At 38.0% G+C, this 23855-nt stretch overlaps 1 protein-coding gene across 1 annotated transcript in view; it reads right to left on the bottom strand.

Moving 5' to 3' along the window:
• Positions 1-12011: 12011 nt before the first annotated feature.
• LOC103133638 (ryanodine receptor 2) overlaps positions 12012-23855 on the bottom strand; it is a 71606-nt gene continuing 59762 nt past the window's right edge. The window contains exons 96-104 of the mRNA XM_016668006.1: positions 21629-21762; positions 20616-20694; positions 20172-20318; positions 19890-20024; positions 18160-18316; positions 17837-17901; positions 16110-16210; positions 14268-14319; positions 12012-12308 (exon numbers count right to left, since the gene is read on the bottom strand). Of these exons, the coding sequence (XP_016523492.1) occupies positions 12213-12308; positions 14268-14319; positions 16110-16210; positions 17837-17901; positions 18160-18316; positions 19890-20024; positions 20172-20318; positions 20616-20694; positions 21629-21762 (966 nt within the window). The 3' untranslated portion in view covers positions 12012-12212. The remainder of the gene's footprint in view (positions 12309-14267; positions 14320-16109; positions 16211-17836; positions 17902-18159; positions 18317-19889; positions 20025-20171; positions 20319-20615; positions 20695-21628; positions 21763-23855) is intronic.

Below are 23855 nucleotides of genomic sequence, written 5' to 3' on the forward strand. Positions count from 1 at the left end.
CATCAACTCACTCTTGGATGAATATGTTTATTTTAATTGCACGGCTGTAGCTGCGTTGTGAAGCTCAAGGACAAGTCGGTTCAAAGTCCCCAAATCGGGAGAAATGCTGCATCGCATGTAAATCGTTTGTGCAATCCTCCTCAAGAGGAACTCTTCTTTCGAGACAAAAACGCTCCTACTGAAAGGATAAAGGCAGCTGCTTTGCATTCGTTTGTCTCAAATAGAGGAGCTGCCATACCGAGTTAAGCATCGGCCACATTGTTTGAGAAACAAGGATTCAGCTTGAAAAAAAAAAAACAATTGATATGATATTAATATAATTATTCAGTTCAAAACTGAAAGAACAGCCTGATAACTGGAAGTATTTGATTTTAATTAGCTGGCTCCAACTTTCACATTTATTTTAACTTATTTAGTCTGTTATGAATCAAATAATAAGCCTGCATGTTTTACTGTCTGCTGCTGCTTTGTGAAAAAATGTAAGGAAACAATGGGAAATAATATAAAGGGCTTAAAGGGCCCCTGTGTCACACTGAGAGTAAAACTGGAATCTGTATTCAGGGACAGCAGTCCTCAGTCTGTATCTGTTTGAAACACTCTTTCCCCCTTCGCTGACTGAAGGCAACACCTTGCTCTGTGGAGACCGAGTGACGGACCGAGCTCGCTGCTACATTATGTAGGGACACTGTGTCCAATGACGACAAAACATTCTTATCATAGCCATGCGATGTTCTCCAAGTTGCACATCACCTAATATCCCTGAAAAGAATCCACTTGGAAAAAAAATATTGAAACTTTTTTTTTCTCTCTCCCCCCCCCAGCCTCTTTCAAGCTGTATTAGTATTACAGAGCTGCAGTCTTACCCTTCATAACCATAAATCCCTCAAGAGGTACAAATATTGAAAAAGACGAGGCTCTGGGATATTGAGTTAAGCACTCATATGTCTGAGGGGTTGCTTTTTTTAAAACACAAAAAATACGTCTGTCAAAGCGTATTCTTCCAACGCGGGATGTACTGGAATAAAAAGAAGGAAATGTGCTCAGCTTGTTGCAAGTCTTTTGCTTCTTGTATCAGATCCGTTTTGTGCAGATCTGATAAATGTCGTTTATCAGTCAGTGTCAACCGCCTGCAGGCGTATTTTGCATGTCAGTTTAAGGTGCACCTTAATGCATTTATCTTTAAGTAAGGATAAAAACACAGATGTGACACGAGAATGCATTATTTATCTTTTCTCTGTCTGAAACAATTTATTGTCACGGTGAAAAAGAAAAGACGCTACATGTAGCATAAGAAGGTCTTTGCTTTCTCATTAATTTCAAAGTAAATTAAAAAAAATAAAAAATAAAAAGCTGAGCAGCAAGCTTTGGAGGCGTGGGGAGTGTATGTGCAATTAGAGAGCGGGAAGTCAGCCTGAAAACTGGAAAGTGAGCAAACAATTTGGCCTGGCTCGCTGACACGATGAAGAGACAATTTGGTTTGTCTAGGCATAAAGACAACATGGGAATTAACTACTTAATTTGTCAGCTAAAGAAAACACCTGCTACCAAACAGTGGGACAATCAAACCGAGGATGAGAAACACTGCCGAGTCTGGACTGACTGATTGACCTACTGTACGTTTCTCTCAGCCGGCGGACTGGGAACAGGCAAGACGTCACGGTCACCTCAAATACGACACCGAAACACCGACTTCTGAAGAAAGGTCAAATGGGTAAGAAGAAGAAAATGAACTAATAACTTAAGTGAAATTCTGGAGCTCACTTTTCAAGGCATAATTAAAACCTTTAACCGATTGAGGACTGATTAGGATAAGAGGGTGAACGTTGTACCTACTAACCAAGTGTGTACCTGACAGAAGCTGCTGTATAATTGGGTCATTAGGTGATCGTGACTGTCCATAATGGGTGAAAATATTCCTTCAAGAATGTGCAGTCAGACAGTTCTTTTGTAAAAAAAAATAAAAAAGTGTTTCCCTGTGACCCTCCCAGCAGTGCAGACACATTTCTCTTTCTCCCTGCATGCGAAGGCTTTAAGACTGTTGCTTTTCTGATTTGAAGCAATCAGCCACAGCTGGTTTTTTCCAGCCAAAAGCTACACGATGAAAGAAACCCAAACGGAAAAACACTACGCTGGGTTGGGCGAGTCAATATTGACTGGTACTTGCAAAGCTAATTTTTGAGCACTTATGGATTACCTGGCCTTTGCTTTGAGCCCCATCTATGGCGACCGCTATAAAAAAAGTGGTTAATATTTTTTTATATGATCAAATCTGTTCCTTGTAAGTGTCTAATTGGCTCTTCTCTGGATAAGAAAAGCCCCGTGTGTTATTAGTACGACTGTGTGTTATTGTAACGCTAAGCCTAATTATGACTGGGTGCACATGTGGCTCCCCCTTGGCAATATCCAGGTCACTTTACAAGACAGTGAGGCCTTTCACACTCAACACACTTACTCTCATTTAAGTGTGTGCCATCAAAGGCTGTCAAAGCCATCTGCCACCCTGCTTTGTGTCCTGGCCAGGTAGTGCTGGTGGTGGTCCAGGCTTATCTTTTATTTCCACACCAGAAGATTTTTTTTTTTAAATTTCCTTCTTGCTAACTTTTTTTTTTTTTTTGGAAAGTATGGAGCATAGTGTGTAATATTTATGCTGTTTACGACATTCTAGCAAAAAGCTAATTTATTGAGACACAGCGGTGCAAGGGAGGGTTGGATGTGAGGATTCACATTACTATGCAGAACTGATGCTCTGGACATAATGAACAGGATGACTTCTGCAACCATGTGTGTTATCAGGCAGCAGCTGCTGCCTCGCATTTAAAGGACTTCTGGCATTACACTGGCTACAAAATGTAGCGGTGCCACAGCGTGTCTGCGCCCTCCATCTCTGTCAGCATCATTTAAAGGACCTGGCTTAGTGTCCAGAAACATTGAAACTTTATCATGTTTTGGCAACTGGATTGTGATCAGTTTCATGTCGCCAGCTAGCTTTTTTTTTGTTTTGTTTTTTTGTATTTTAGTGTTTATGGAGTCAAACTATGACCAAGAATTGAGAATGAAGAATATGTTAAGACTGATTTAAGATTCATAACATATAGAACTAGCAGTTTATTGAAATATTACATGAAAAAGTAAATGTGCGCTTCTCAAAAGAGATTCACTAAGGAAATGACAAAAATCTTATGAAAAGAAAAAAAGTATGTATTACAGCATGATGCTGTTTATATAACTTATGTTATAGAAACATAACATAAGTTAACATAACACTCCACCTTCAGCACATCGTCTCGAATGCAGACATCGCAACAGACCGAGAAGTGGTTTGTATGATAAGCTCAGCAGAGGTTTCTGCTGCCACTAGTCTGAAGGAGCCGTGTGGAGGAGGAGCAGGGAGCCTGCAGCTCTAAGGAGGAGCTTTGTGGAAATAGGAGGCACTTTGTGAGAGTAAATGTTGCGGCGCCTCCAAATGGTTGCCATGGGAGATTCAAGGATTCTTCAAACATGCAAGGAAAAAACAAATCAAAGTTGCACTCCAGATATGTTTTTGATGAGGGAATAACAAAGTGACATAAAGCTCAAAAAGTAATTTTACCCAATACCCCCCAACCCTTTAGGTTGTTTTCAGATTTGTGCATGAAAGCTACTTTTCAAAACAAAAGACATATTTACAAGGAAAATTCAAAATATGGGATGGCCCAACATTCAGGTTGAGTTCAAAACTTAACCTGATAGAAAATTTATGGGGCAACCAAAGAGGGGGGTGGACTGAAGAATTCCTTGCAATCCAAAGGATCTGGTGAGGTTTTCGCAAGGGAGAGTAGTTAGATATTTCAATATCAAAACGTTTCTGATAAAATCCTTACAAAGACGGTTAAATGATGAAATTAAGTTTAAAAAAAAGCTGCTTTTAGCAAAGTAAAGGCTAAAGGGTGAGCACAAATATGCAACAGGGTTAATGCGCCTTTTTTCCCCTCTAATGGATTCTAGATTCTACAAGAATCTGAACTTTAAAAGAGAAAAAACAAGATTATCTTTAAAAGGAATGCAAGGATGGATGGCTTTGAGTTCAAAAGGAAATTAAAACCAGTGAAGAAAAACAAATCGCAATAAAGTACAAGAAAAAAAAAATCAACAGATCTCAAAGAAACACAGTTGGGGAATTGAAATCTAGATACACAAACAGATTAAAAAAACATTTTTAAAACTTATTCTCAATTAATATGAAAAGCTTTTTGCAATGCATTATTTGTGAGAATTTTTAAAAATATATATATATAATTACCATATCTAATTTCAGGAGGAAATATTTGCTGAAATGCTAAAAGATTGCCTAATTGTACAGCATATTTACAATAAGTCTGGAAAGAACTAGAAATACAGATTTTTCTGAATACTCATTTTAATGAACATGAAACAAAATACGATTTATCTTACCGATGTCGTGAGGGTGAAATTCACCCAAGCCTTTAAAACCCGACCTCAACCCAAACTTCTGTAATCCACCCACATGGGCTGCTGGGTAACAGCTGAGCATGCAGGTGTCCAGACATCTGTCGATTCACATCACACCTTCAGCCACGCTTTCTTTTGAACCGCGTGGGCTCAAAAGCCAGATATCCTTCTTTTAAGCCGAGTCTGATAGTCAGGACTGCAATCTTTCAAAATTAGACATAATAATAAGTAATGAAAATATTTATTTTCCGTATTTGGACTCACATTTAACATTTAACGTCCGGTGTTTGTAGCAGCAGCAACTGAACATGTGTAAGATTTCTACTAAGCCATGCCAATAAACCAGGACTTCTCAACGTGGGAGTTTTTGAAAGGCACATAATTCCATTTGGCCAGAAAATGGGTCATTCCCCTTCAGCTCGAGCCTACCTTTGAACGAGCCAATTTGCCGATTTCAATTATTAAAGGCAGCACCTGTCTCTTTTCAGATTTTAGCGTCTCGGATAAGCGTGCGAACAGCCCCGCAGAGGCAAAAAAAAAAAAAAAAAGCCGCTTCATCTGCAGATCTAAAAAGTTAAGCCACGGATATGAAACGAGAGGTTTGTGAGGTACGGCGCTCAAAGAGGAGTGATGCAAGCAGACCTCCACTGGGACGTGCACTCATCTGCGGCCTTCTTCCATCCTTCTTCCCCACCAAAAGTGTCATTGAGTAATTGGCTTTCTCTTGGCATGGAGTTGTCCAATCTAAATGGTAATGTAGAATGCTCAGTGGCGCCCGTTTACTGGAAGGAGGTTCCTCGATATGAAAATAAGGCTTGCAATAAGAAGGCAGGAGTCTGTCAAATTGTCATAAGACAATGCACGTAAATATCCGGTCTGGGGCACTCCGTTTGATAAGGAACATATTGAACAGATTTCAAACAGGGAGGATGAAGTAGGAATCAGGAGATATGTTTTCATCTGTGACTGAAGCCCCTGTTCTGCTGTTTTTTCTCCGTTTGTTTAGGGTTTTCAAAGTGTTCCTGCTTTCCGTTTACGTTGCAAACGCATGGAAGCCAGGTGTTTTGTCCTGGGCTATACGTTTTCATTCTCTTTGTATTCAGCTGACGGATGTGGCCTGTCCAAGGTGTCTGGCTGCCCTCCACTAAGTAGATGTTGGAAGAAGGAATAGTCCTTTCACAATGCTAACAATGACAAACTGAAGCCACGCACACACAAAAAAATAAACTTAATTTCTTCAATCTCCAATCTGATAAGTCACTCCGTAGATTTAAGAACAGTTTAATGGTTGAAGCATGATGCCAAAGACACACATGCCTGAGTATATTTTCGACTCTCTGCCTAATTCGTTTCTTTCTATGACTTTGCTGGTAATCCTTGCTTCAGGACAGAGTTATAGCATAGAATAGACGAGGTGTCCAAATGGAAAACAGTTCTGCGTAGAAGTTTAGTCCTTTGATTTTAATTATTCTCCCCCCCAAACCCCCCCAAGTGGAATAATTGTAACTTTTGAAACAATAATTATATGCACAAGTTTTAGTTTTCTCTAATCTACGCAGGCCACTTTACTTAATCTATATATTGGAGCCACTGTGTGGAAAAATAAATAAAAAAATCATGATCACTTCAAAAATGCATTCAGGATTTGCTTCTGAAAATTATTGTGGCTGTATGGAAATTAGAGCAGCTATTTAATGGCTTAAAATTAATATGTCCTTTATTATGAAATGTATATAAATAGACTAGCACTGTATTACATATTTTTTTACACTGATTTATTGTTTCAATGCTCAATTTCTAGATTTATCATGCAGGTAAATGGATGTTGGGTGAAACCTTGAACTGCTAAAGTAAGGATTAACTAAGTCGCCTTTAACAGCCAAAGTAAATTATTTGTAATCACACAAAAAAATGGCTACTCAAAATAGTTAATCTCCTTCAATCACAACAGGATTTTTCAGCCGTCTTCTCATCACTGACTTTAACTTGCGAGTTATTGCAGTTCCATTCAATTGCACCTGCGTGTCCCGTAAAAGCTGCGTTTAAAACCACTTTGGTAACATAAGCTGAAATACACCAGAATAATATCAGAGGGATAAAATAAATGAGGGTCTTCATAATCTTTTCTTTGCAGAATGGGACATTAACGAATCATTCTGCAGCACTGCAACACTTCAAAGCCATCCTAATAATTTTTTATAAGGCTTTAAATATTTAATGAACTGTGGGATAATTACTTCTTTTAAGCAGAATGAGAGTGATTCATAGCTGTAACAATAACACAAGGGTCCAAACAGCTCAGTGGCATCAGGGTGAAATATATTTTAAAAAACCCTGAGGTTTGTGAAGTGAGTTAGTGGATGCACTTATTAGGATTGAGCTTCTGAGAATTCCCATCCGTAAAACAACTTCTGGCTTCAAAAAAAGAAAAAGAAAAAGAAAAGAACTTGCCTTATTTTCAATGCATGAACAAGATTTAACTTTCCTTAAGCCCAGATACAACAGAGGCTGGTAGACAGGGATCAAGTTCTCTCTGACAAGTCAGAAAAAAGGGACTGAAATAACTTTTGAATTACTTTATGGTGAAGGCAATGTGAATACAAAAATGCTACAAATGCTGTGCTACAAAATATGCAAAGATAATTAGAATCTTGATCATGTTTGTTTTATGTTGTCGCATGCCTGTGATGAAACCAAAGTTGCACATTTCCGTACATCTTTATGTCATTACAAAAAATAATAATAAAAAAAAGATCTCATCAATTACCGGCTATAAAATTATAAATCCAGTGTGCAAAAACGGGTGTCAAGTTTGTGGCAGACAAAAGCTCCTTCATAGCTGCGATCCGCCCAACACACATTCGTTTGTCTTTCCCGTCTCATTGATTTATGACTCAGATTTTATCTCCATGAAATACTGTATTTGGAAACGAAGCAAGGAAGGATCTAAGGCAGCGTTCAAAAATATTGCAGCCATGGCCACCCAGTTATTTCACAGTGCCATACATTCATAACTGTTGACGTGCACACCTCATGGGTTACCCAATGTTGAGTGAGACAACGGTGTGCCTCCCATTATTATAACACTTGATGCAATGATGTCAAAGGTTTCTCAGAAGAGCATGAAACATGACTTCATGAGTAAATGTTGCATAACATTTTATCACGAGTTATAGACGCCATTGTGTGTGTTGCTTTAATTATTGATGGAGTTTTTCACTCTGCATCAGATATCAGCTCTCTCACATGCACACATGTATAAAATTAAGTGACATCTGATTCTTAATAGACGGAGTGATATGTCAGCTCACCCTTCACACCTATAACAGTTCCAACACTTCTGGCAAAGCTTTTCACAAAACTTGGCAGTGTGTTTATGGGAATTTCTCGACCCTTTCTGTAAAATCACATTGGCGAGGTCAGACACTGGTGTTTGCTGAGAATGCCCGACTTTAGAGGTTAAGACAGGCCAGTCATGTTGTTCCACACCAAACTCCATCATTTGATGAAGGTAAAGGATCCAGCCGCGGCGATCTTCATGAAGGAGAAGAGTTTATTTCAGCCCAGAGAACAGGGAAGTTTAAACTCACAGGTGAGGTAAAAAAAAGAGACAAGGGACAGCTGGAGGTAATAAAGGGGAAGCTGAACGCTAATTAAAACAAGTAGACAAACCCCCCCGCCCCCAAAAAAAACTCAAACACCAAAGAAATGTGACATAATCAATATCTCGACATACTTTCCTGTGTAATCTTGAGTTTCACTCATCTAAATCCCTTTGAAAACATTCAGAGATTGAATCAAGTGAGGTTTAGACGACAGATGTCAGCTCTAGATTTTGGATGGTCCTATATGAGACGATGTTTAGGACATGGAGCAACTTCAGCATTCAGCTTCTATGCACCAGAAATCTGGAACAAACTTCCAGAAAACTGCAAAACTGCTGAACCACTGAGTGCCTTTAAATCTAGACTAAAAATTCACCTGTTTAGAGTTGCCTTTGAAGCATAATCGATTAAGATTTTAACCATGGCACTTGGCTGAATGTAATGTTTTGACTGTGACGTAAAGCACTTTGAAATGCCTTGCTGCTGAAATGTGCTATACAAATCAAATTTGACTGATTCTCCAAGACTAGCGGAAATACTCACTACTCAGGCATTTTTCACTTAGGATTTTGGTCAGATATCAGCCACACGTTTATTTCTTCTGCACCATTTTGATATGTTTCATTCAACATTAATGAGTTAATCAAAACCTCGTGCCATCTACAGCTGAACCACACTAAGGGAGGTTAACTCAAAATAAAAAAAAAATGTAATCCTCAACTTTATTAAATTGCAATATATAAACATTTCTACTATAAAGCTGGTATTTTCAATGGCTTGAAATGGAAAGATGAAACACTATTATCCCCATTTGATGTTACGAACTCCACTGTTGTTTTTGAAATACTAGTGAATTTTGAAGGCTTTTAGGTCTCAACAGTGTCAGTAGCAGAGAAAATTGTAAATATGGATTATCCTGACATACATAAGGCGTTGTGGGTGGTACAGCTCAGTAAAAGAAAAAAAAGAAAAAATCACGTGTTCCAAGTACTTTGATATGGCGAAGCCCAATAGATCAAAAGAGAATAATTAAAAAATAATTTCAGAAAATTACTGAAGGCAGATAAAAAGTATGATCAAACAAATTCATCAAATCCAATTATCCAGCAAAAATTATTGGTTTCTCCAGGTGGTCAAAACACTTAAAACATGAAGTTTGGTAAACTGTATTAATATTGTTTAATGTCAAATACCCATCAATTTCCCATTTACTGATTAATTGAAGTAAAAAAAAAATCAATTTGTCTTTTCGAATGTGGTATTTAAACTTAATGCAATTTTTATTTATTTTTTACTAATGAGAGTAGTTCTGCATTAGATAAACATAGAAAGGGTAAAATGTGTGTTTCATTAGTGCTGGGAGGTAAGAAAATAAACCTCAAAGTGTGGTTTGATCGGGACCATGAAAGCAGAATAAAACTGATAACACAGGAAACAGCTTTGTCCATCCCTCCACTTCAAACACATTTCCTGAGTTAATTATAGATGCCATCATACTACGGGTAAAGATTGACTGAAAGATTTCAATGGTGTAAATGTTTAACTTAAGATTAATACATAAACGTTACAAGCCTCAAGGATTTTTTTTTTTTTTTTTTTACAGACAGCAAACCAATTTTATTATCAGCTTCCTGCATCTAAGTGCTTTAACTGCTGTATAAACCAGTTAGACTTTCCATGTTTTCATTTTTAATGAACGGAACTTAAATTAAACATTTTGTGTAACTAACCATGACACAAAACAAAGCTACATGCCATCAGTACAGTCCCTGCCGTTGCACTCCACATAAAATTGCCTTGGGAAGATATAAACTCCGTCATGCATAGTGCAACCCCATTTAAGGCAAAGTCTGACTTTGTTGTTAAAGTAATTAGATGGTACCTAAAATTCATGCCCGATCGTCCTTATATAGATATGTACAAAATCCTTTACATAAGCATGTAATAGAGTGGATTTTTCTTTATGTCGCACTTTAATTTCTATACATTTTTATTATCCGGCTCTTACATTAGCAGAAAACACACACACACAAAAAAAAACAGACTGTCCTGCATGAAAAAGTGAAGCATTTGGGGCCTTGAGTTTGCTTTGCATATCCCGGTGAACGTACAAATTGAGTGCGCCATGCAATACCAGATAAGTCTCTTGACGCGCCGTTCTGAAAGTATACTAGTAGTTATAAATAGGCCCACCATGTGGGACGCCTTGGCATTATTCAACTGCAGAAAGAAAAGATCAGGAAGGAGATAGAAGAGGAAGTCTGGCAGGAACAAAAGGACATCCATCTTGTCCACAATATCGTTTGATCCGTCAAATGTGGCAATTAAAGTTTGAGCACTCGGTATATTTTATTTGGGTTTGTTTCGGGAGACGTGAGGTCCCCCTGCTTCAAAAGCAGACGTCTGAGAAAGTCGACCTGGTGGTAAAGCTACGTCCAAAACTGTGTCCCGTTTCACCAGGGGGACTGGAAAAAGGGGTCTGATTTCTGTGGGTTCGATGTTATGACGGCATGATTGATTTTTATGTTCATAAGAACAGGCTACATTTCAGTCCATAGTAAAAGCTTGTGATTAGAGGTTGCCTCCTATTCCTCACCCTCCAGTCTAAAGGTTGATTAGGCTGTAAATCAATGCTGTAGACTGTGAAGAATGCCCTGGTAGCTTTTGTCTTCACAAGTGTATCAGCATGAATTATTTGAAAACTCCACTGACTCCTAAACACTTCGCAACAGCACACATCCTTTGCGCCATCTATTTTTATCCTACGTTTTATATATCGTTATATTTATTGCTCTATTTTAGATGTTTGCACTGAAACTGGAGTTTTGAATCTCATTGTACATGTATACTGTATAGTGACAATAAAAACATTGTATTCCACTGAAAAAAAAAATGTAAATATAAAAATCTGGAGTCTTCATAAAACACTGTAGATAAAAACAGGTAAATCACAACTTGTTCTTGCATCTCCTATTTTAAAATTCATTCTAAACGATCTTAATTGGGTCCATTTTGATTTTTAGATGTGAAGGTGAAGGAAAACTCATTTGTGTAATTGCTGCAGTCGCAAGTTGATTACAAAGGGTTCTGGTTGTAAATTATGTAGCTGAAAAATGAAAAAAGCTTCTTTTCTTTTTTTCTCAGCTCATTTCCTGGTCAATCTTTGAATGATTGTTGCAGGTATACACTTAAAAGCGTCAGATATCAGTATGCATAATATTGTAAGCTCAGTGTTTGACATTTGCATAATTAGGACAGAGTCTGTGGGTGTCCCTCCTGCGGCTGTCTTCCTGCTGTTGAACTCTATGCGTTTCAGATATTTAACAAAACCTGTAAGACTATTTTAGTCAATGGGTTACACCCAAGAAATACACAAACCTTTTTTGTTTGTTTGTTTGTTTGTTTTTTCCTGGTCATTACAGAAGTCCATCCAAGCCTGATAATCTATTTCCACGACAGAGCTTTGACCTCAGCCATGAGACATCTGACAGCAACCGACAAAGTGGCTGGTAATAAGATGGGAAAATAGGCGAATCTGAAGGATGAAGAGAGCGCAGGAGGAAGGGAAAGGCAGAAAGGATTAGAAGTGATCACAGGAGGAGCGGAGTGATCCTGAAGAGACAGGAGAGGGACTTTCACAACAGCATAGGGTTAAAAACAGCAAAAGCCAGAAGGGGAATTGTTTATCTGTGGGGTGCCCCACAGAGGGAATGGTTATCAAACCATGATAAGACAAAACAATTTATTCAGAAAACAAGAGATGTTTAAAGCCATGAAAAATCTCCCTGGTCATGAATTTGGAATGCCAGTCTTGACTGTGTGAAATAACGAGTCCAGTCACATCACTCTGAACACATCTGGAGACATAAACATCCGAAATGAGGAGGCTCTGACCCACAAGACTCGCCAAGCGAAAATCACATTATTTTAGATCAGAACACAAACAAGCGGTTGTCATTCTTTTGATTCCGAGTCATTTATTCAATGTCAGATCAGAGTACAGTCTGTTTGGGGAAAAATAAATCACTCCACAAGCTAATATCAGATTAACATAAACACGCAAATTTAAGGTAATTCACTGAGTCAAAAGGCAACAAGCAATGTGGCTCCCGTGCGATAACACTATGTTGGGAGGCTTTTGACCTCTTGGATGTTCTGTCAGCCGAGTTGATCCTCATGCTGCTTACGGAAACAGTCTCCCACAGGAAAGAATTCCCAGCAACGCTCCTGGTACATTTTCCACACATAGGATTCCTGAAAAGTCAACACAGTCGTCGTTTATCAAAAAGCTCCATCTTTGTGAGATAAGTTCGTTGGATCGAGAACACATTCGGATCAAGACGAGTTTACACGGTGTACAAAACAAGTGGAGCTGGGATTTTCCTTTTTTATGCTGAGTGAAGAATCATTTATAAGAGCATATATACAATTTTAGAGCTAATAAAAACACAACATATTTAGAAATGACCGAGGTGATTGCAGCTTGCAGTTTGTGAGCATGATGTTTGGATGCGAGAAGAGGCTTACGGTGGAGTGGTTTTTACTTGTTTAATCTGTCTACAAGCTAAATCTATAACCGCTGTCTGAAAATGCTGCTGCTGCACATTTTGCTAAGATAATCATTTTCAACTGCAGCTCTTTTTTTTTCCTCCGTGCCTGAGGCAAATGAAAGGGAAAGTGTTTGACTGCGGCTGCCATGTAATTCTATATTAATATTTCAACTTTCTTTTCATCTATCAATCGTAGCATCTGTCCAAATTGAGCATTTAGGGTCAAACATAATCTTGTGAGGAAACCATCTCACTGATGGTGTTTAGGTGACATGACAGAATAAATTCTTGCTAGTTTCATAGCTGCATTTCAGTTAAATACGTAGGGGAAAAAAGTGACATACACAACCACTGAATGAGACACAAAAAGAAATAAGTTTTTTTTTCTGGCAACAAAGTTGTTGGGAGGACTGTGCCGATATACTCGAGTCAGAGTGACAACGCAGGTCAAATATGGAGCAGAAATTACATTCGTCTCAATGCTGCCAGGATTTTGCTGATCACAGATAAAAGTTACAGTTGATAACATAAGCAGTGCAGTGCTTTTAAATCCCTCTACAGGGTGTCAGTATGCTATGTTTTCAAGCTGCTGCTTAGACATTTCCCTTGACTTTTTTCTTTGTACCGGATAAATCAACGTTGTCACTACTTGTGGCTAGAATGAACATTTTTTTGTACAATGAGGTCTAAAATCAGCATTTCAAATGCAATGTCAACACTATGATAAATTTAAGATATTTTCAAATATATTTCTTGTTTTACAATGTGCTAGACACCTGAACACAACTGGAAAGCAAAAGCTACACAAATGATAATGCATGGCCTTTAAATATACCACCAGAGAAGATTAAACCCCTGAATGAAAAATAAAATAAAATCTAGAAATAAGTGCCAACCCTCATTTCGATTTGGAAATATCACCCAAATGTTAAACTGTTTCACAATGCAAAAAAAAAGAAAAAAAAAATAGAAATTGTTTTGATTGATTGCACAGCAGAATATTGGAGGAGCACTGCGCCAAAATCTAAATTATAAAGTGAGAAAAAAAAATTGTGGAATGATTTAATACTCTGCCTGAGAAGATTAGAAAGTTTTTATCTCTTGTGATGCACAATCTTTTCATAGATAAAGACACAACCAGTGACAGAAATATTAAAGCTCTTTACAAGGAAGTGGAAGAAAAATGAAGCATGTTTTGTTGCTCTGTGCAACAGGCCATTTATACGCTACAAAAACGAAAAAATACATCTTCGGTAAAATAATAACGGGCTTAAAACCCAACATGCCTCCTTTGCAGTAGAAATTGAATGCAAAAATGTTATCAGTCAGAAGAAAAAGAAGCTGTAAATCATGGGAAACTCGCCCGGCGTGGAATGGATTATCACTATTAACTGTGCACACCTAGAGTGATACACACAGTGGCTTTAGAGAGATTGCATGAATGCAAATTCATCCTTACTGGAAAAGGTTACACTACAGATTGTCATTATCGTAGCAAATGTTGGAATTAATAGGCTACCGAGACATGGGGGCGGAGTGTTGGCGATGAATAAATTAAAAGAGACGTGATCTTTCAATGACAGTTAAACTGCCTGGGGGCCAATAAAGTGGCCACCTAATTCCACCTTCGGTTGCACTATAAAACAGGAAATAATTATCATACCTGTCCCGTGTGCTCAGTTTCATCCTTGTTAATGAGATGCATCAGAAAAAATCTGCAAATGATGGGAAAAGTGTTAGAGTGTTCAAAAGTTTTATGCAGAGAAGGAAATACTTGTGTAGAGATCTATTTTGTCGGGCTGTCTCGATTATGAATATCATTTGAATCCATTTTCAAGTACAACAAAAAGAAAACAACTGAAAGGGTAAATATTTGTATTAATGCTTGCACATATTAAATTAGTAACTTAGTTAGTGCATCAATGGATCATTCAGTTTATCCAAGTTGGGTTTTTTTTTTTCCCCAAGTGGGACAAAATGTCACGGGAAGAACTGAGACATATCTACATAATGATGAGTAGGAAAAGTCACTCAGTCGACGGCTGCAGCAGCATTTCAGGGATTCCACCATAATTGGGTAGTGGCAATTAAAGGAGAAGCAACTTTGCAACATGCAAAATAACCACAGCCTCCCCCCGATCTGTGACAGAGGCACGTCCCCCCCACCCCCCTTTTTTTTTTTATTTATTCGTTTTAACCGGGATGTTCCTGCATTTACCGGAAGAAAAAATTATTTAGAGATACTATTTAGAGGTCTAAAGGCCCAACTACAACTGTGAAAACATTCTTTTAAAATATTTGGTGACCAAGTCCCTAACTAAACTCTATTCTAAACACCCGGTTTTTGTATAGTGTGTGTGTGACTATGTCACGTGACAATAAATTTAAAGAGAAAGAATAAAACAGCTGCTGCAAATATGACCGTCATGTCCGACTATCTGAAAGACTCTGAAAAAGCTAATGATGCATGAGAACAACTTTTTCTGTAGGTTTTGTCCCCATATGTCTGGGACCACAATGAAATAGTGCTGAAATAAACAGCTCAGCCTGGAAACACCAGAAGGAAGACAAAGTTTTTCTCGTGTCGAGGCTGTTCTGCAGAAGTTCTTGTTGGGACAAAATACATTTTGCTTTTACAGAAATTATCGTGCCTTGAAGGTCACTGGAAAATAAGTTGGAAACAATCACAATACTAATCTACATTTTCCCCTCTGCAATTTAGGTTTAATGGGCAACTTTAGATTTAAAAGTAGATTTGAGACTCGCTGTTAATGTGTCATTTTTGTTTGCTTTGAAAAAAAAAAAAAGACTTCTAACGTAGCTGAGAGCTACATCATAAAACAAAGAGAAGCAGAATCTGTTGTTTTATTGAATAAGCTCAATGTCGAAGCTCGTCTCAGAAATACAGTGCATTAAAAAATTTAAACCTAAAGTCTTATAAAACCAAGTAGAAGTCAATGATATATTTCTTCCAGCAACTCTGCACATTACTGAATCTAGCTCTTTATCCACACACGTTTTCTTACCATGCTGTATTATGACATATTTAAATATAGGATTTCTTTTCCCATTAATCCTGTGTATTCATCATAAGCGGCTACATTTTTATGACAATGCATTTATCCGTCTGTTTCCATTCAATGTAATTCTTGCACTGCATTTTTGATATAGTATCTGAAATATAGTGAAGGATTTAAATAAAAAACTCTATTGGCGTTATGTTGACCATACTTGTAATCATTCATGTTCTTAATCAGCAGGTCCAGATCGATCCATTAGGAAATTTAAATACAGAAAAGCTCTAAATTAAAATGACATGAGTAATAAATAAAACAATGTCAATTTTAATTTTCTTCTTAGTTCAACTAATTTCTTTGAAAGGCACTCACAATTTAGTCAACTAAAACGTGTGATTTTTGATCAAAACCTTTAAGGCTCTGTATCTGATTTATACATTTTAGGATTTAGCAAGCCTACACGCTGCAGTAGCCAGCGGAAAACTCACAGATAGTTGGCCAAGTTGTGCTCCTGCAGAGTGTGCGTCTCGAAGCCGTGAGGAATCTTGTCAAAATACTCGCTTCCTATTCCACATATGAAACATTTGGTCTGCGGAGGGAAGAAGTAAGAACTCATTCAACACATAAAAAAAAAGAATAAAATAAAGAACATCAAAAATAATTCTTACATCTAAACCCTAAGACCAGAGACATTGTGCTCCTCTGTGACAAAAAATGCCAGATTTAGTTTTCCAGCAATAACCATTTAATGTTGTAATTTATTCTTCCTGTCCCCACAGAGGATTTTTTTTTTGTTTTTTTTGGCTGAAACATGGTGACAGAAAAACAACGATGGTAAAATGTTTGTTTTGGGGGCTTAATGCAATATGTGTGTTGGGTCAGTCATACTAACAACAAATAATTATGCGAGGCTGAAAGTAGCAGCTGAACCACATTTATTATTACCGAGTGCTGCAGAAATGTAGCAACTGGGAAAAAGGTGTAAAACCATAATAACTGCCAAAGAGACTGAGAACTGGGAGTACATGACAAAACAAATTAATTATTTATGCCATAAAAACATTGACAACACTGAGCCATATGTTAACATAATTTAGTCATACTTGTGACATTTCAAAGCCTCTGCTTGGTTTTGTTCGCTTCAGCACTCGGCAGTCCACAAGACATCTTTCTGCTGCTTGAATTCCTCTTGAATCGTTTTTTCAGTGCGCTGGACCATGCCCCTCCACCATTTCTCCTTCATTTTTGTTTTCTTTTTTGTGAATACCGCATTGCATATGATGACTGGAGTGAGACCACCGAGTATCAGTGGCCAGAACTGTTCATTGACATGAAGCAATTCTTTATGCTTGGTTTTTCAGTACATATCTGCAACTTGTTTCCTGGGTGTAGTAATCAAAGCTGCGTTCAGTGACTTGCTTCTCGTTTTTGTTGGACCGTTTCCACCACAAACCGCAGCTGCTGTCGCCGAGAGTCGGCCTGCCTCCCCCTTTCAACTATGCCGGTCTTCTTTGCAGCATCTAGCTGAGGACGGCTGTCTCTTGTGGCAATTTAGTCCAAAGACTCCTTTAGAATAGTTTTCGCATGCAAATGTTGGCTCAACAACTGCAAGTAATGAGATTTTTTTTTTTAGGCGGAACTTGACAATAGTTGAGAACATATTGTTACCAGAATGCTCAGGCCTTTTTATGTTAAAATAGAAATGTTCACAGGGGATTTAAGACGAGCATGAGTGCAGTGCAACCTGGAAGAACCACAGAATGATAGAAATGACAAGCAGACAGACGAATGGATGGATGTGAACTCTATCAGATAGATGGATGAACCGATGGACAATAAGCTACTTTCTCTTTTTTACATTTATTCCAAAACCTGGATTTCAAACATCAAGTTTCACACTTTCCAGTCTGCACAGCAGCTATGCTGGTATATTTAGAACAACCGTCAGCGCAACTTGTAATTTTATTTATAAACATTTGTGCACAGTGTCAGCTCTAACTTCAACAGAACTTATCAAATGAAGCTGATGTCAAAGGTCATGTCAGAAGATAAGACGGATCAGCCGAATGTTGACGTCATTCTGCAAGACATCCGAGGACTGCATGGTTGAAGGAACATCTCCTTTAATAATTCATAACCTGGACTTAGGTTGACTTAGGTTTTTGTTTCGTGTAGATATTAAAAATGATATCTTGATATTTTTATCGACCCTCACCTCCATGTCCTCCTTCACCTGCTCCTGCTGGTCTCGAAGCTCACCAAAGGCATCAATTATTAAGCCTAAGAGAGGGACAAAACTGTGTAACTGTGCACCGAAAGCTGTCATTTCATGTGAATAACACCTGGCACTGAGGGATGAAGAGATACACGGCCGACTTTTCACTCCCACATGAAAAATTCATGACACGATTCACTCTAAAAAGCAGTTTGAATAAAAGCCATTTCTGTGAGTCGCGGGCATGCCGCGGCCAACAACCTGCAAACTGCGGCGGTTTGTTTGCACACAGGCGGGAACGATATTTCCTACGTGGGACTCACCCTGGATAATGGCGAGCAGGATGACAATGACGAAAAAGAAAAAAGTAATATCAAAGACGATCCGTTCGACTTCGAACTCGTCTCCAGCAGGATCCTCGATCTCGTCACCAATCCCGCCACCTGCTCGCACTCCCACGTACATGTGGAACATGTAACACTGAGGAGAAGATAAAAGAAAAGCACATTGTCGGTCATGGTATGGTTTGCATACTATTCAAGAAAAGCGCACTTTTATTTTTTTTTTTTGTCAAATATTACCACCAAACGTGTTTTTTTTTTGTATTGAGATTTTTTACTCCATTTGTTTCTTGAAAGTGGTGTGATGTAACAAGAGGTTATTTTCAGCAAAGATAACACTGCATGGTGAAAATTCATGCTGCTAAGGACAATAAAACATCGAAGGCACTTTCATGTCTGCCTCCATGCTGGCTGCTTTCTGAAAACAGGCAGGATTTCTTGCAAAAATTCAAAATGCGAACATTTTGTAATTAATATTCTTCGCCTCTGACAGCATAATGGGAAGAATGAACCTTTCACGTTGTCCGGAAAGGTCTCTTATGTGTTGAAGTCCAGATCATCAAAAAGATTTGCAGCCAAAAAAAAGTAGAAAGAACTTGTACAAAATCCTCACAGCCTTAAAAATGTTGTGGCATTCATTTGTTTTAGTTGCAAAATGATTTCAGATTACTGTTATTAAAGCGCAAGACAAACTGAGACACAGTGGATGTGGCTGATGATTCAGTGTAATATCCCCTGCCTGCCTTAATAGCAGGGTTCATTCAAATGCTATCGCTAGCCATCCGCCTGCATATGTGACTGACAGTGGAGTCCACATTAGAATAGATCAGGGGTTTGGGCGTTAACGTCGTCAGCGGGCAAACAAAGAGGAAATCCAAGGCCTTCAGACTGCTTTTGTGTCTATCATATTTTGGAGGCGAGAGCACAAAAGGCTTGTTTTTTGCTTCAGAAATGGAGATCACTGTCAGCCGACTTAAGTCAGGGGCCATTTGCTGGAAAGAAATAGAGGTTTTGATAATACATGTGCATCTCAATACAGTAGGATCTATTCATCCATCCATCCATAATCTAACACACTTATCCTTGGCAGGGTGGTGAAGGGGCTGGCGCCCGCCTCCAGTAGTCAGCATACAAGAGGCTTGGTCAGTAGGATCTATTAAAAATTCAATTATTTAATTGATTAAATACAGAGTTCCATATCTAAAGTGTTTTTTTATTGTTAATTTTGATGACAAATTCTGGAAGCTAAGAAAACCCACAATCCAAGTTTATAAAAAATGATTTTGCAAGACCAATAAAAAGGGATTCTTAATAAAAAGAAACATCACCTTACCAGCTGAAATAAGTAGCCAACCCCTTGGATGATGTAACTTATTATTTCTTGTACAAATAAGTCATGATTAACAAAATTTAGCTTTTTTTTTCTTTTTTTTTTTTTTACATATGAATCTGAACTTATAAAAAGCCCTTTTCAAGTCACACTGATCAATCAAAGCACTTTCGCACCAGAGCCACATTCACAAACGCAAACACATTCAGATAGGAGACACGTGAGAGGAAGCTGAAATTAAAACTACTGAAATTAAAACTACAATCTTCTGATTCCACTATGACTTCTCTACCCACTGAGCCACAGTCGCCCCCTTTAAGTGATAGACACCAAAATTTGCAGAAATAATGGATTAATATGAATCGTGTGTGTAGAAACTCACAGTAAGCATATCATTGCACTTCATATCTTCAGTTTCCTTGCCACGGCTGTGGTTGTAAAACTTTCTGAAGAAATTGAAGGCTATGACGGTGTAGAGATACACCACGACCGCCAACAGACCCACAGTCAGCACCAGCTGAAGAGGCAAACATATTTGCAAGAGGAGAGAGAGAGAGAGAGAGATAGGGGCAGATTATGTCATCTTGAAAATGCTCCAATTTAAGTGCTACACTTTGAAGGAATACATCACATACAGAGCATCACATCCTGGAAACGCACACACCTGTTTTCCATTGTGTGTGACGGAGGAAAGGATGGTACGGAGTGTCTTAAAGCCCATGGCGATGTCCAAAAGGTGGGCAGCAAAGAAGAAGTTGTTATAATGACCCAAAACTGACATGGTCATGTACCACGCCAAGTACAAGAAGGACTAAAGCACAAAAACACACACAAGTTGACATAAAAACATAAATTATTAGATTACAAGAACAGGAAGACAAATACGTTTTAGATAAGTGGGATGACAGGATATTGCCATCACATTTGAAACATGTATCAGTCTAGATCTTGATTTAATCATCAAATATTAAACACTTTTACACGTAACGTTGAGTCATTGCTTATTATTAAGTTGCATAGATGTAACAAAGTGACAGTTATCTTTGTTGAGAATCCAAAAAAACAAATCCAGCGGGAGCCACAAGTCACCGGATGCAACCCAACTCACGTTGTCAGTGAACACGACTCCTAGCTTCCAGACCTGGTACTTTGCGTCGAGGGAGTTGAATCTGGAACAAACAGCAGAACTGCAACAACACACGAAAAACACAGGTAACAAGGAAATGGAGTCAAAATGTCCAGGGCTAAAATCATCCCCTCGGAGCTACATTGTGTCCTTTCCGAGAGTGTTTGTTATGCGACAACTACTCGGGATGTCCTGTTCTTTCTCAAGTACAAGATAATGTTACGGATTAGGCAATGTGCAGACATCCTCACAGATATGTTTTTTTTTTTTTGAAACAGTCATTAATGAAAATATGAGTACTGACAGCAAGTGGTTTAGAGGTGGAGCTGCTGCCCCACACAGGATCATCAGGGCTCGACGCAGCTGTCCAGGGTTTGATTCCCCGATTCTGGGACTTTGCTGCATGTCTTATCTCCTTCTCTTTCTACCTGTTTCCTGCCTGATGTGCTGCAAATAAAAGCCACTAGTGCAAGAAAAAAAAAATTAAAGACTAAAACAAATGAGCTAAAAATATTCATTGGTGTGAAATGGTAATTGATGTTACTAAACAGCAAACAAAGGAGCTGAATAAAAGCATAAAGAAGACCAAAGTGCTCATGCATAATAAAATAAGGCTATTTAGTTCTACAGAAGAATGTGCAGCAGAAAGGGCAGTATTGATTTCATTATTTGGATTTTTTTTTTTATATATCAATACCATGCATCTGGATGCTAGCTCATTGTGCAAACACTATTGTAAGCTAGAAAACCACATTTTTTTCCTCCATTTTTCGCTTAGGACAAATGTGAATATGCTATCCTGACATATGATTCCTGATTAGATGGAAAAGTCTGTGCTTTGCTCTTCAGTATGTGAAAACCTCTGTCGTTTCGCCTGAAACCATAAACGCTGCAAAATGAATGCTAGGCCAAGATGACTGCAGTTTGATCTGTATCTTTCTTAGAAGACAGAACTGCAAAGACCTGGACATTTTTAATATTTTCTCTCTACTCACAGGACACTCCAGGCACTGTCTCTTCTGAGCTTCTTTTCTTTCCGCTCGGTGCTGAAGTCTAAAGCAGCTTGGTCCAGGCCTAGCAGTTCACTGATCTTCTTGCGGCCATAAAACTCTCCATACTTATCCATCACCTGACAAGAAGATGGGGGAAAAAAAGACGGGTTGAAACAAAAGCTTCTTTAGTGTATCTTGGTTTGAATACGGCATGACAAGAGACAGTGGAGGATAATTAGCCACATTGTCTCCACTGTCTGAATCATAATGAGATGGCAGCTTAGTTCTGCTGACAAGTTGATGGTGCCGCTTCTGCAGAAGCGATGAGCGAACATAAAGGGTTTTCGACATCCGCCCTGAAAATGCACCAAGATGGTACAGCTGAGTAAGATACATGTAGATGTGGTGTTGCAGTACAGGGCTTGTAAAACTATTTATACCCCCCTCAAGCATTTTTTTTTGTTTGCATTTTGTCATCATGCAACTACAAAATCCTGTCTTTCATTCAAGTTAAAGAGGGTAAATTGTGAAGTGGAAGTAACATGATGCATTTTTTTGGGGACTAATAAAAAGATGATTCTATTCAGATCAATTCACTCTGATACCATTAAATACAATTGTCATCAGAAGCACCCTAATTAGTGAATAGAGCTGTTCTATGAAGGCCTCAGGGTTTGTCGAGGAATATTAGCAAGCAAACAGCATCAGGAAGACTTGCTGCTGTAATTACAGCAGAAGACGCTGCAACAAAGCACTGACTCATGATGGCTCAATACAAATATCTTCCATAATTGCAAGACTTTTATTCATAAATAATTTTGATAGCCTATTGTGACTTTTTTTTTTTTTTTACCACATCACAATTATGTACCATTTAGTTTTGGTTACTTACATAAAATTTATATAAAATACATTATAATATGGAAAAACAAAACAAAACAAAAAAACAGGAAAATCTTTAATAAGTGCAAAAGCCTTTACAAAGCTATTTTCTTTTTCTGTTATCCAACGTGATTTTATAATGTAGATATCCAGAAACAATTTTCCTACTTTTACCTGCAGACAGATGCATAGAGTTTTATTGAGCGGTTGCAGCTCTATGAAACTGGAAAAAAAAAAAAAGCGAAACCAGCCAAAATTCCACTTTGATGCGTTACTTCACACCAGAACCACAGCAAATGCAAAATGTAGGACAATATTGATTAAAAGCAGAGATAAATCATTAAAAAAAAGAGATAAAATATGAAGATATCCAACTTATACAGGACTCTTACAGAGATGCGGCAGAAGGTATAAATGTGGGAATGAGTGATAACCACATTTCGTGTCCTAACTGTTAAAGATGGAGGCAAAAATCCAAATAGTTTTAACATCAATTTAATTAAAAATGAACGCCCAAGTACCATTTTCAGAGGAGATCATTTGCCAACTATTTGCCTCAACTCCATGGAATACGGCTATTTGCATAATGAAAAAAAAATGTCCGATAAAACAAATTACGCCTTACAGGATTACAGCCTCAGGCCTTGTTAACCAGCTCCGGAGTCCCTCCACAGTCAGCTGTCTTTTGTCTAAATTTACACTACCAAGAAATTCCACAGCGTAATTCTGTGCAATAAATGCAAAACGGTATTGGTCCATAAGCTGTGAAATACAGGAGTGGTGGGGGGGGGGGGCTTACTTGGCAATGTTTAGACAGATTTTAGAAAATATCTTATATGTAATCTCATCAAAAACGTTAACAGTGGTACAGAACAACATTCAGGAATTATAACTCAGTGTAAAGTTGATGACAAAAGCCATATTTTTGTAACTCAGAAAAAAAAAAAGTTTTGTTCCTGGCAGTCTTGTATGGATATTTGCAAACCATGTTTTACAAATGCATAAACACCAATTTAGTGCAAGAAGTACAGTTAAAATAAAAAAAAACACACGCTTTTTTCACACTGTCTGACATGAAATCAGGCCAAACATTTCATATTTTAGGTGAGCAAGGATAATTAAAATTCTTTCCATTTTCTAAACCAAATTTTTCAGATTCATAAGTTTATACATTTCTTTAATGTAAAAGCTTCTTTGTCCCACTCCTGCTTGCAGGACTACCATACCCGAGTCAGGTACGGAGTCAGGTAAATGCCAATATTTGGTTTGACTAACAGTTGCAGGTATAATTTCAAATCTTTATTCTGCTTTTAAAAGGTTGAGATCAATGATCTTTAAAAATGAACTA

This window comes from Poecilia formosa, unplaced genomic scaffold (assembly GCF_000485575.1).
Source record: "Poecilia formosa unplaced genomic scaffold, Poecilia_formosa-5.1.2 Scaffold12, whole genome shotgun sequence".
NCBI lineage: Eukaryota > Metazoa > Chordata > Actinopteri > Cyprinodontiformes > Poeciliidae > Poecilia > Poecilia formosa.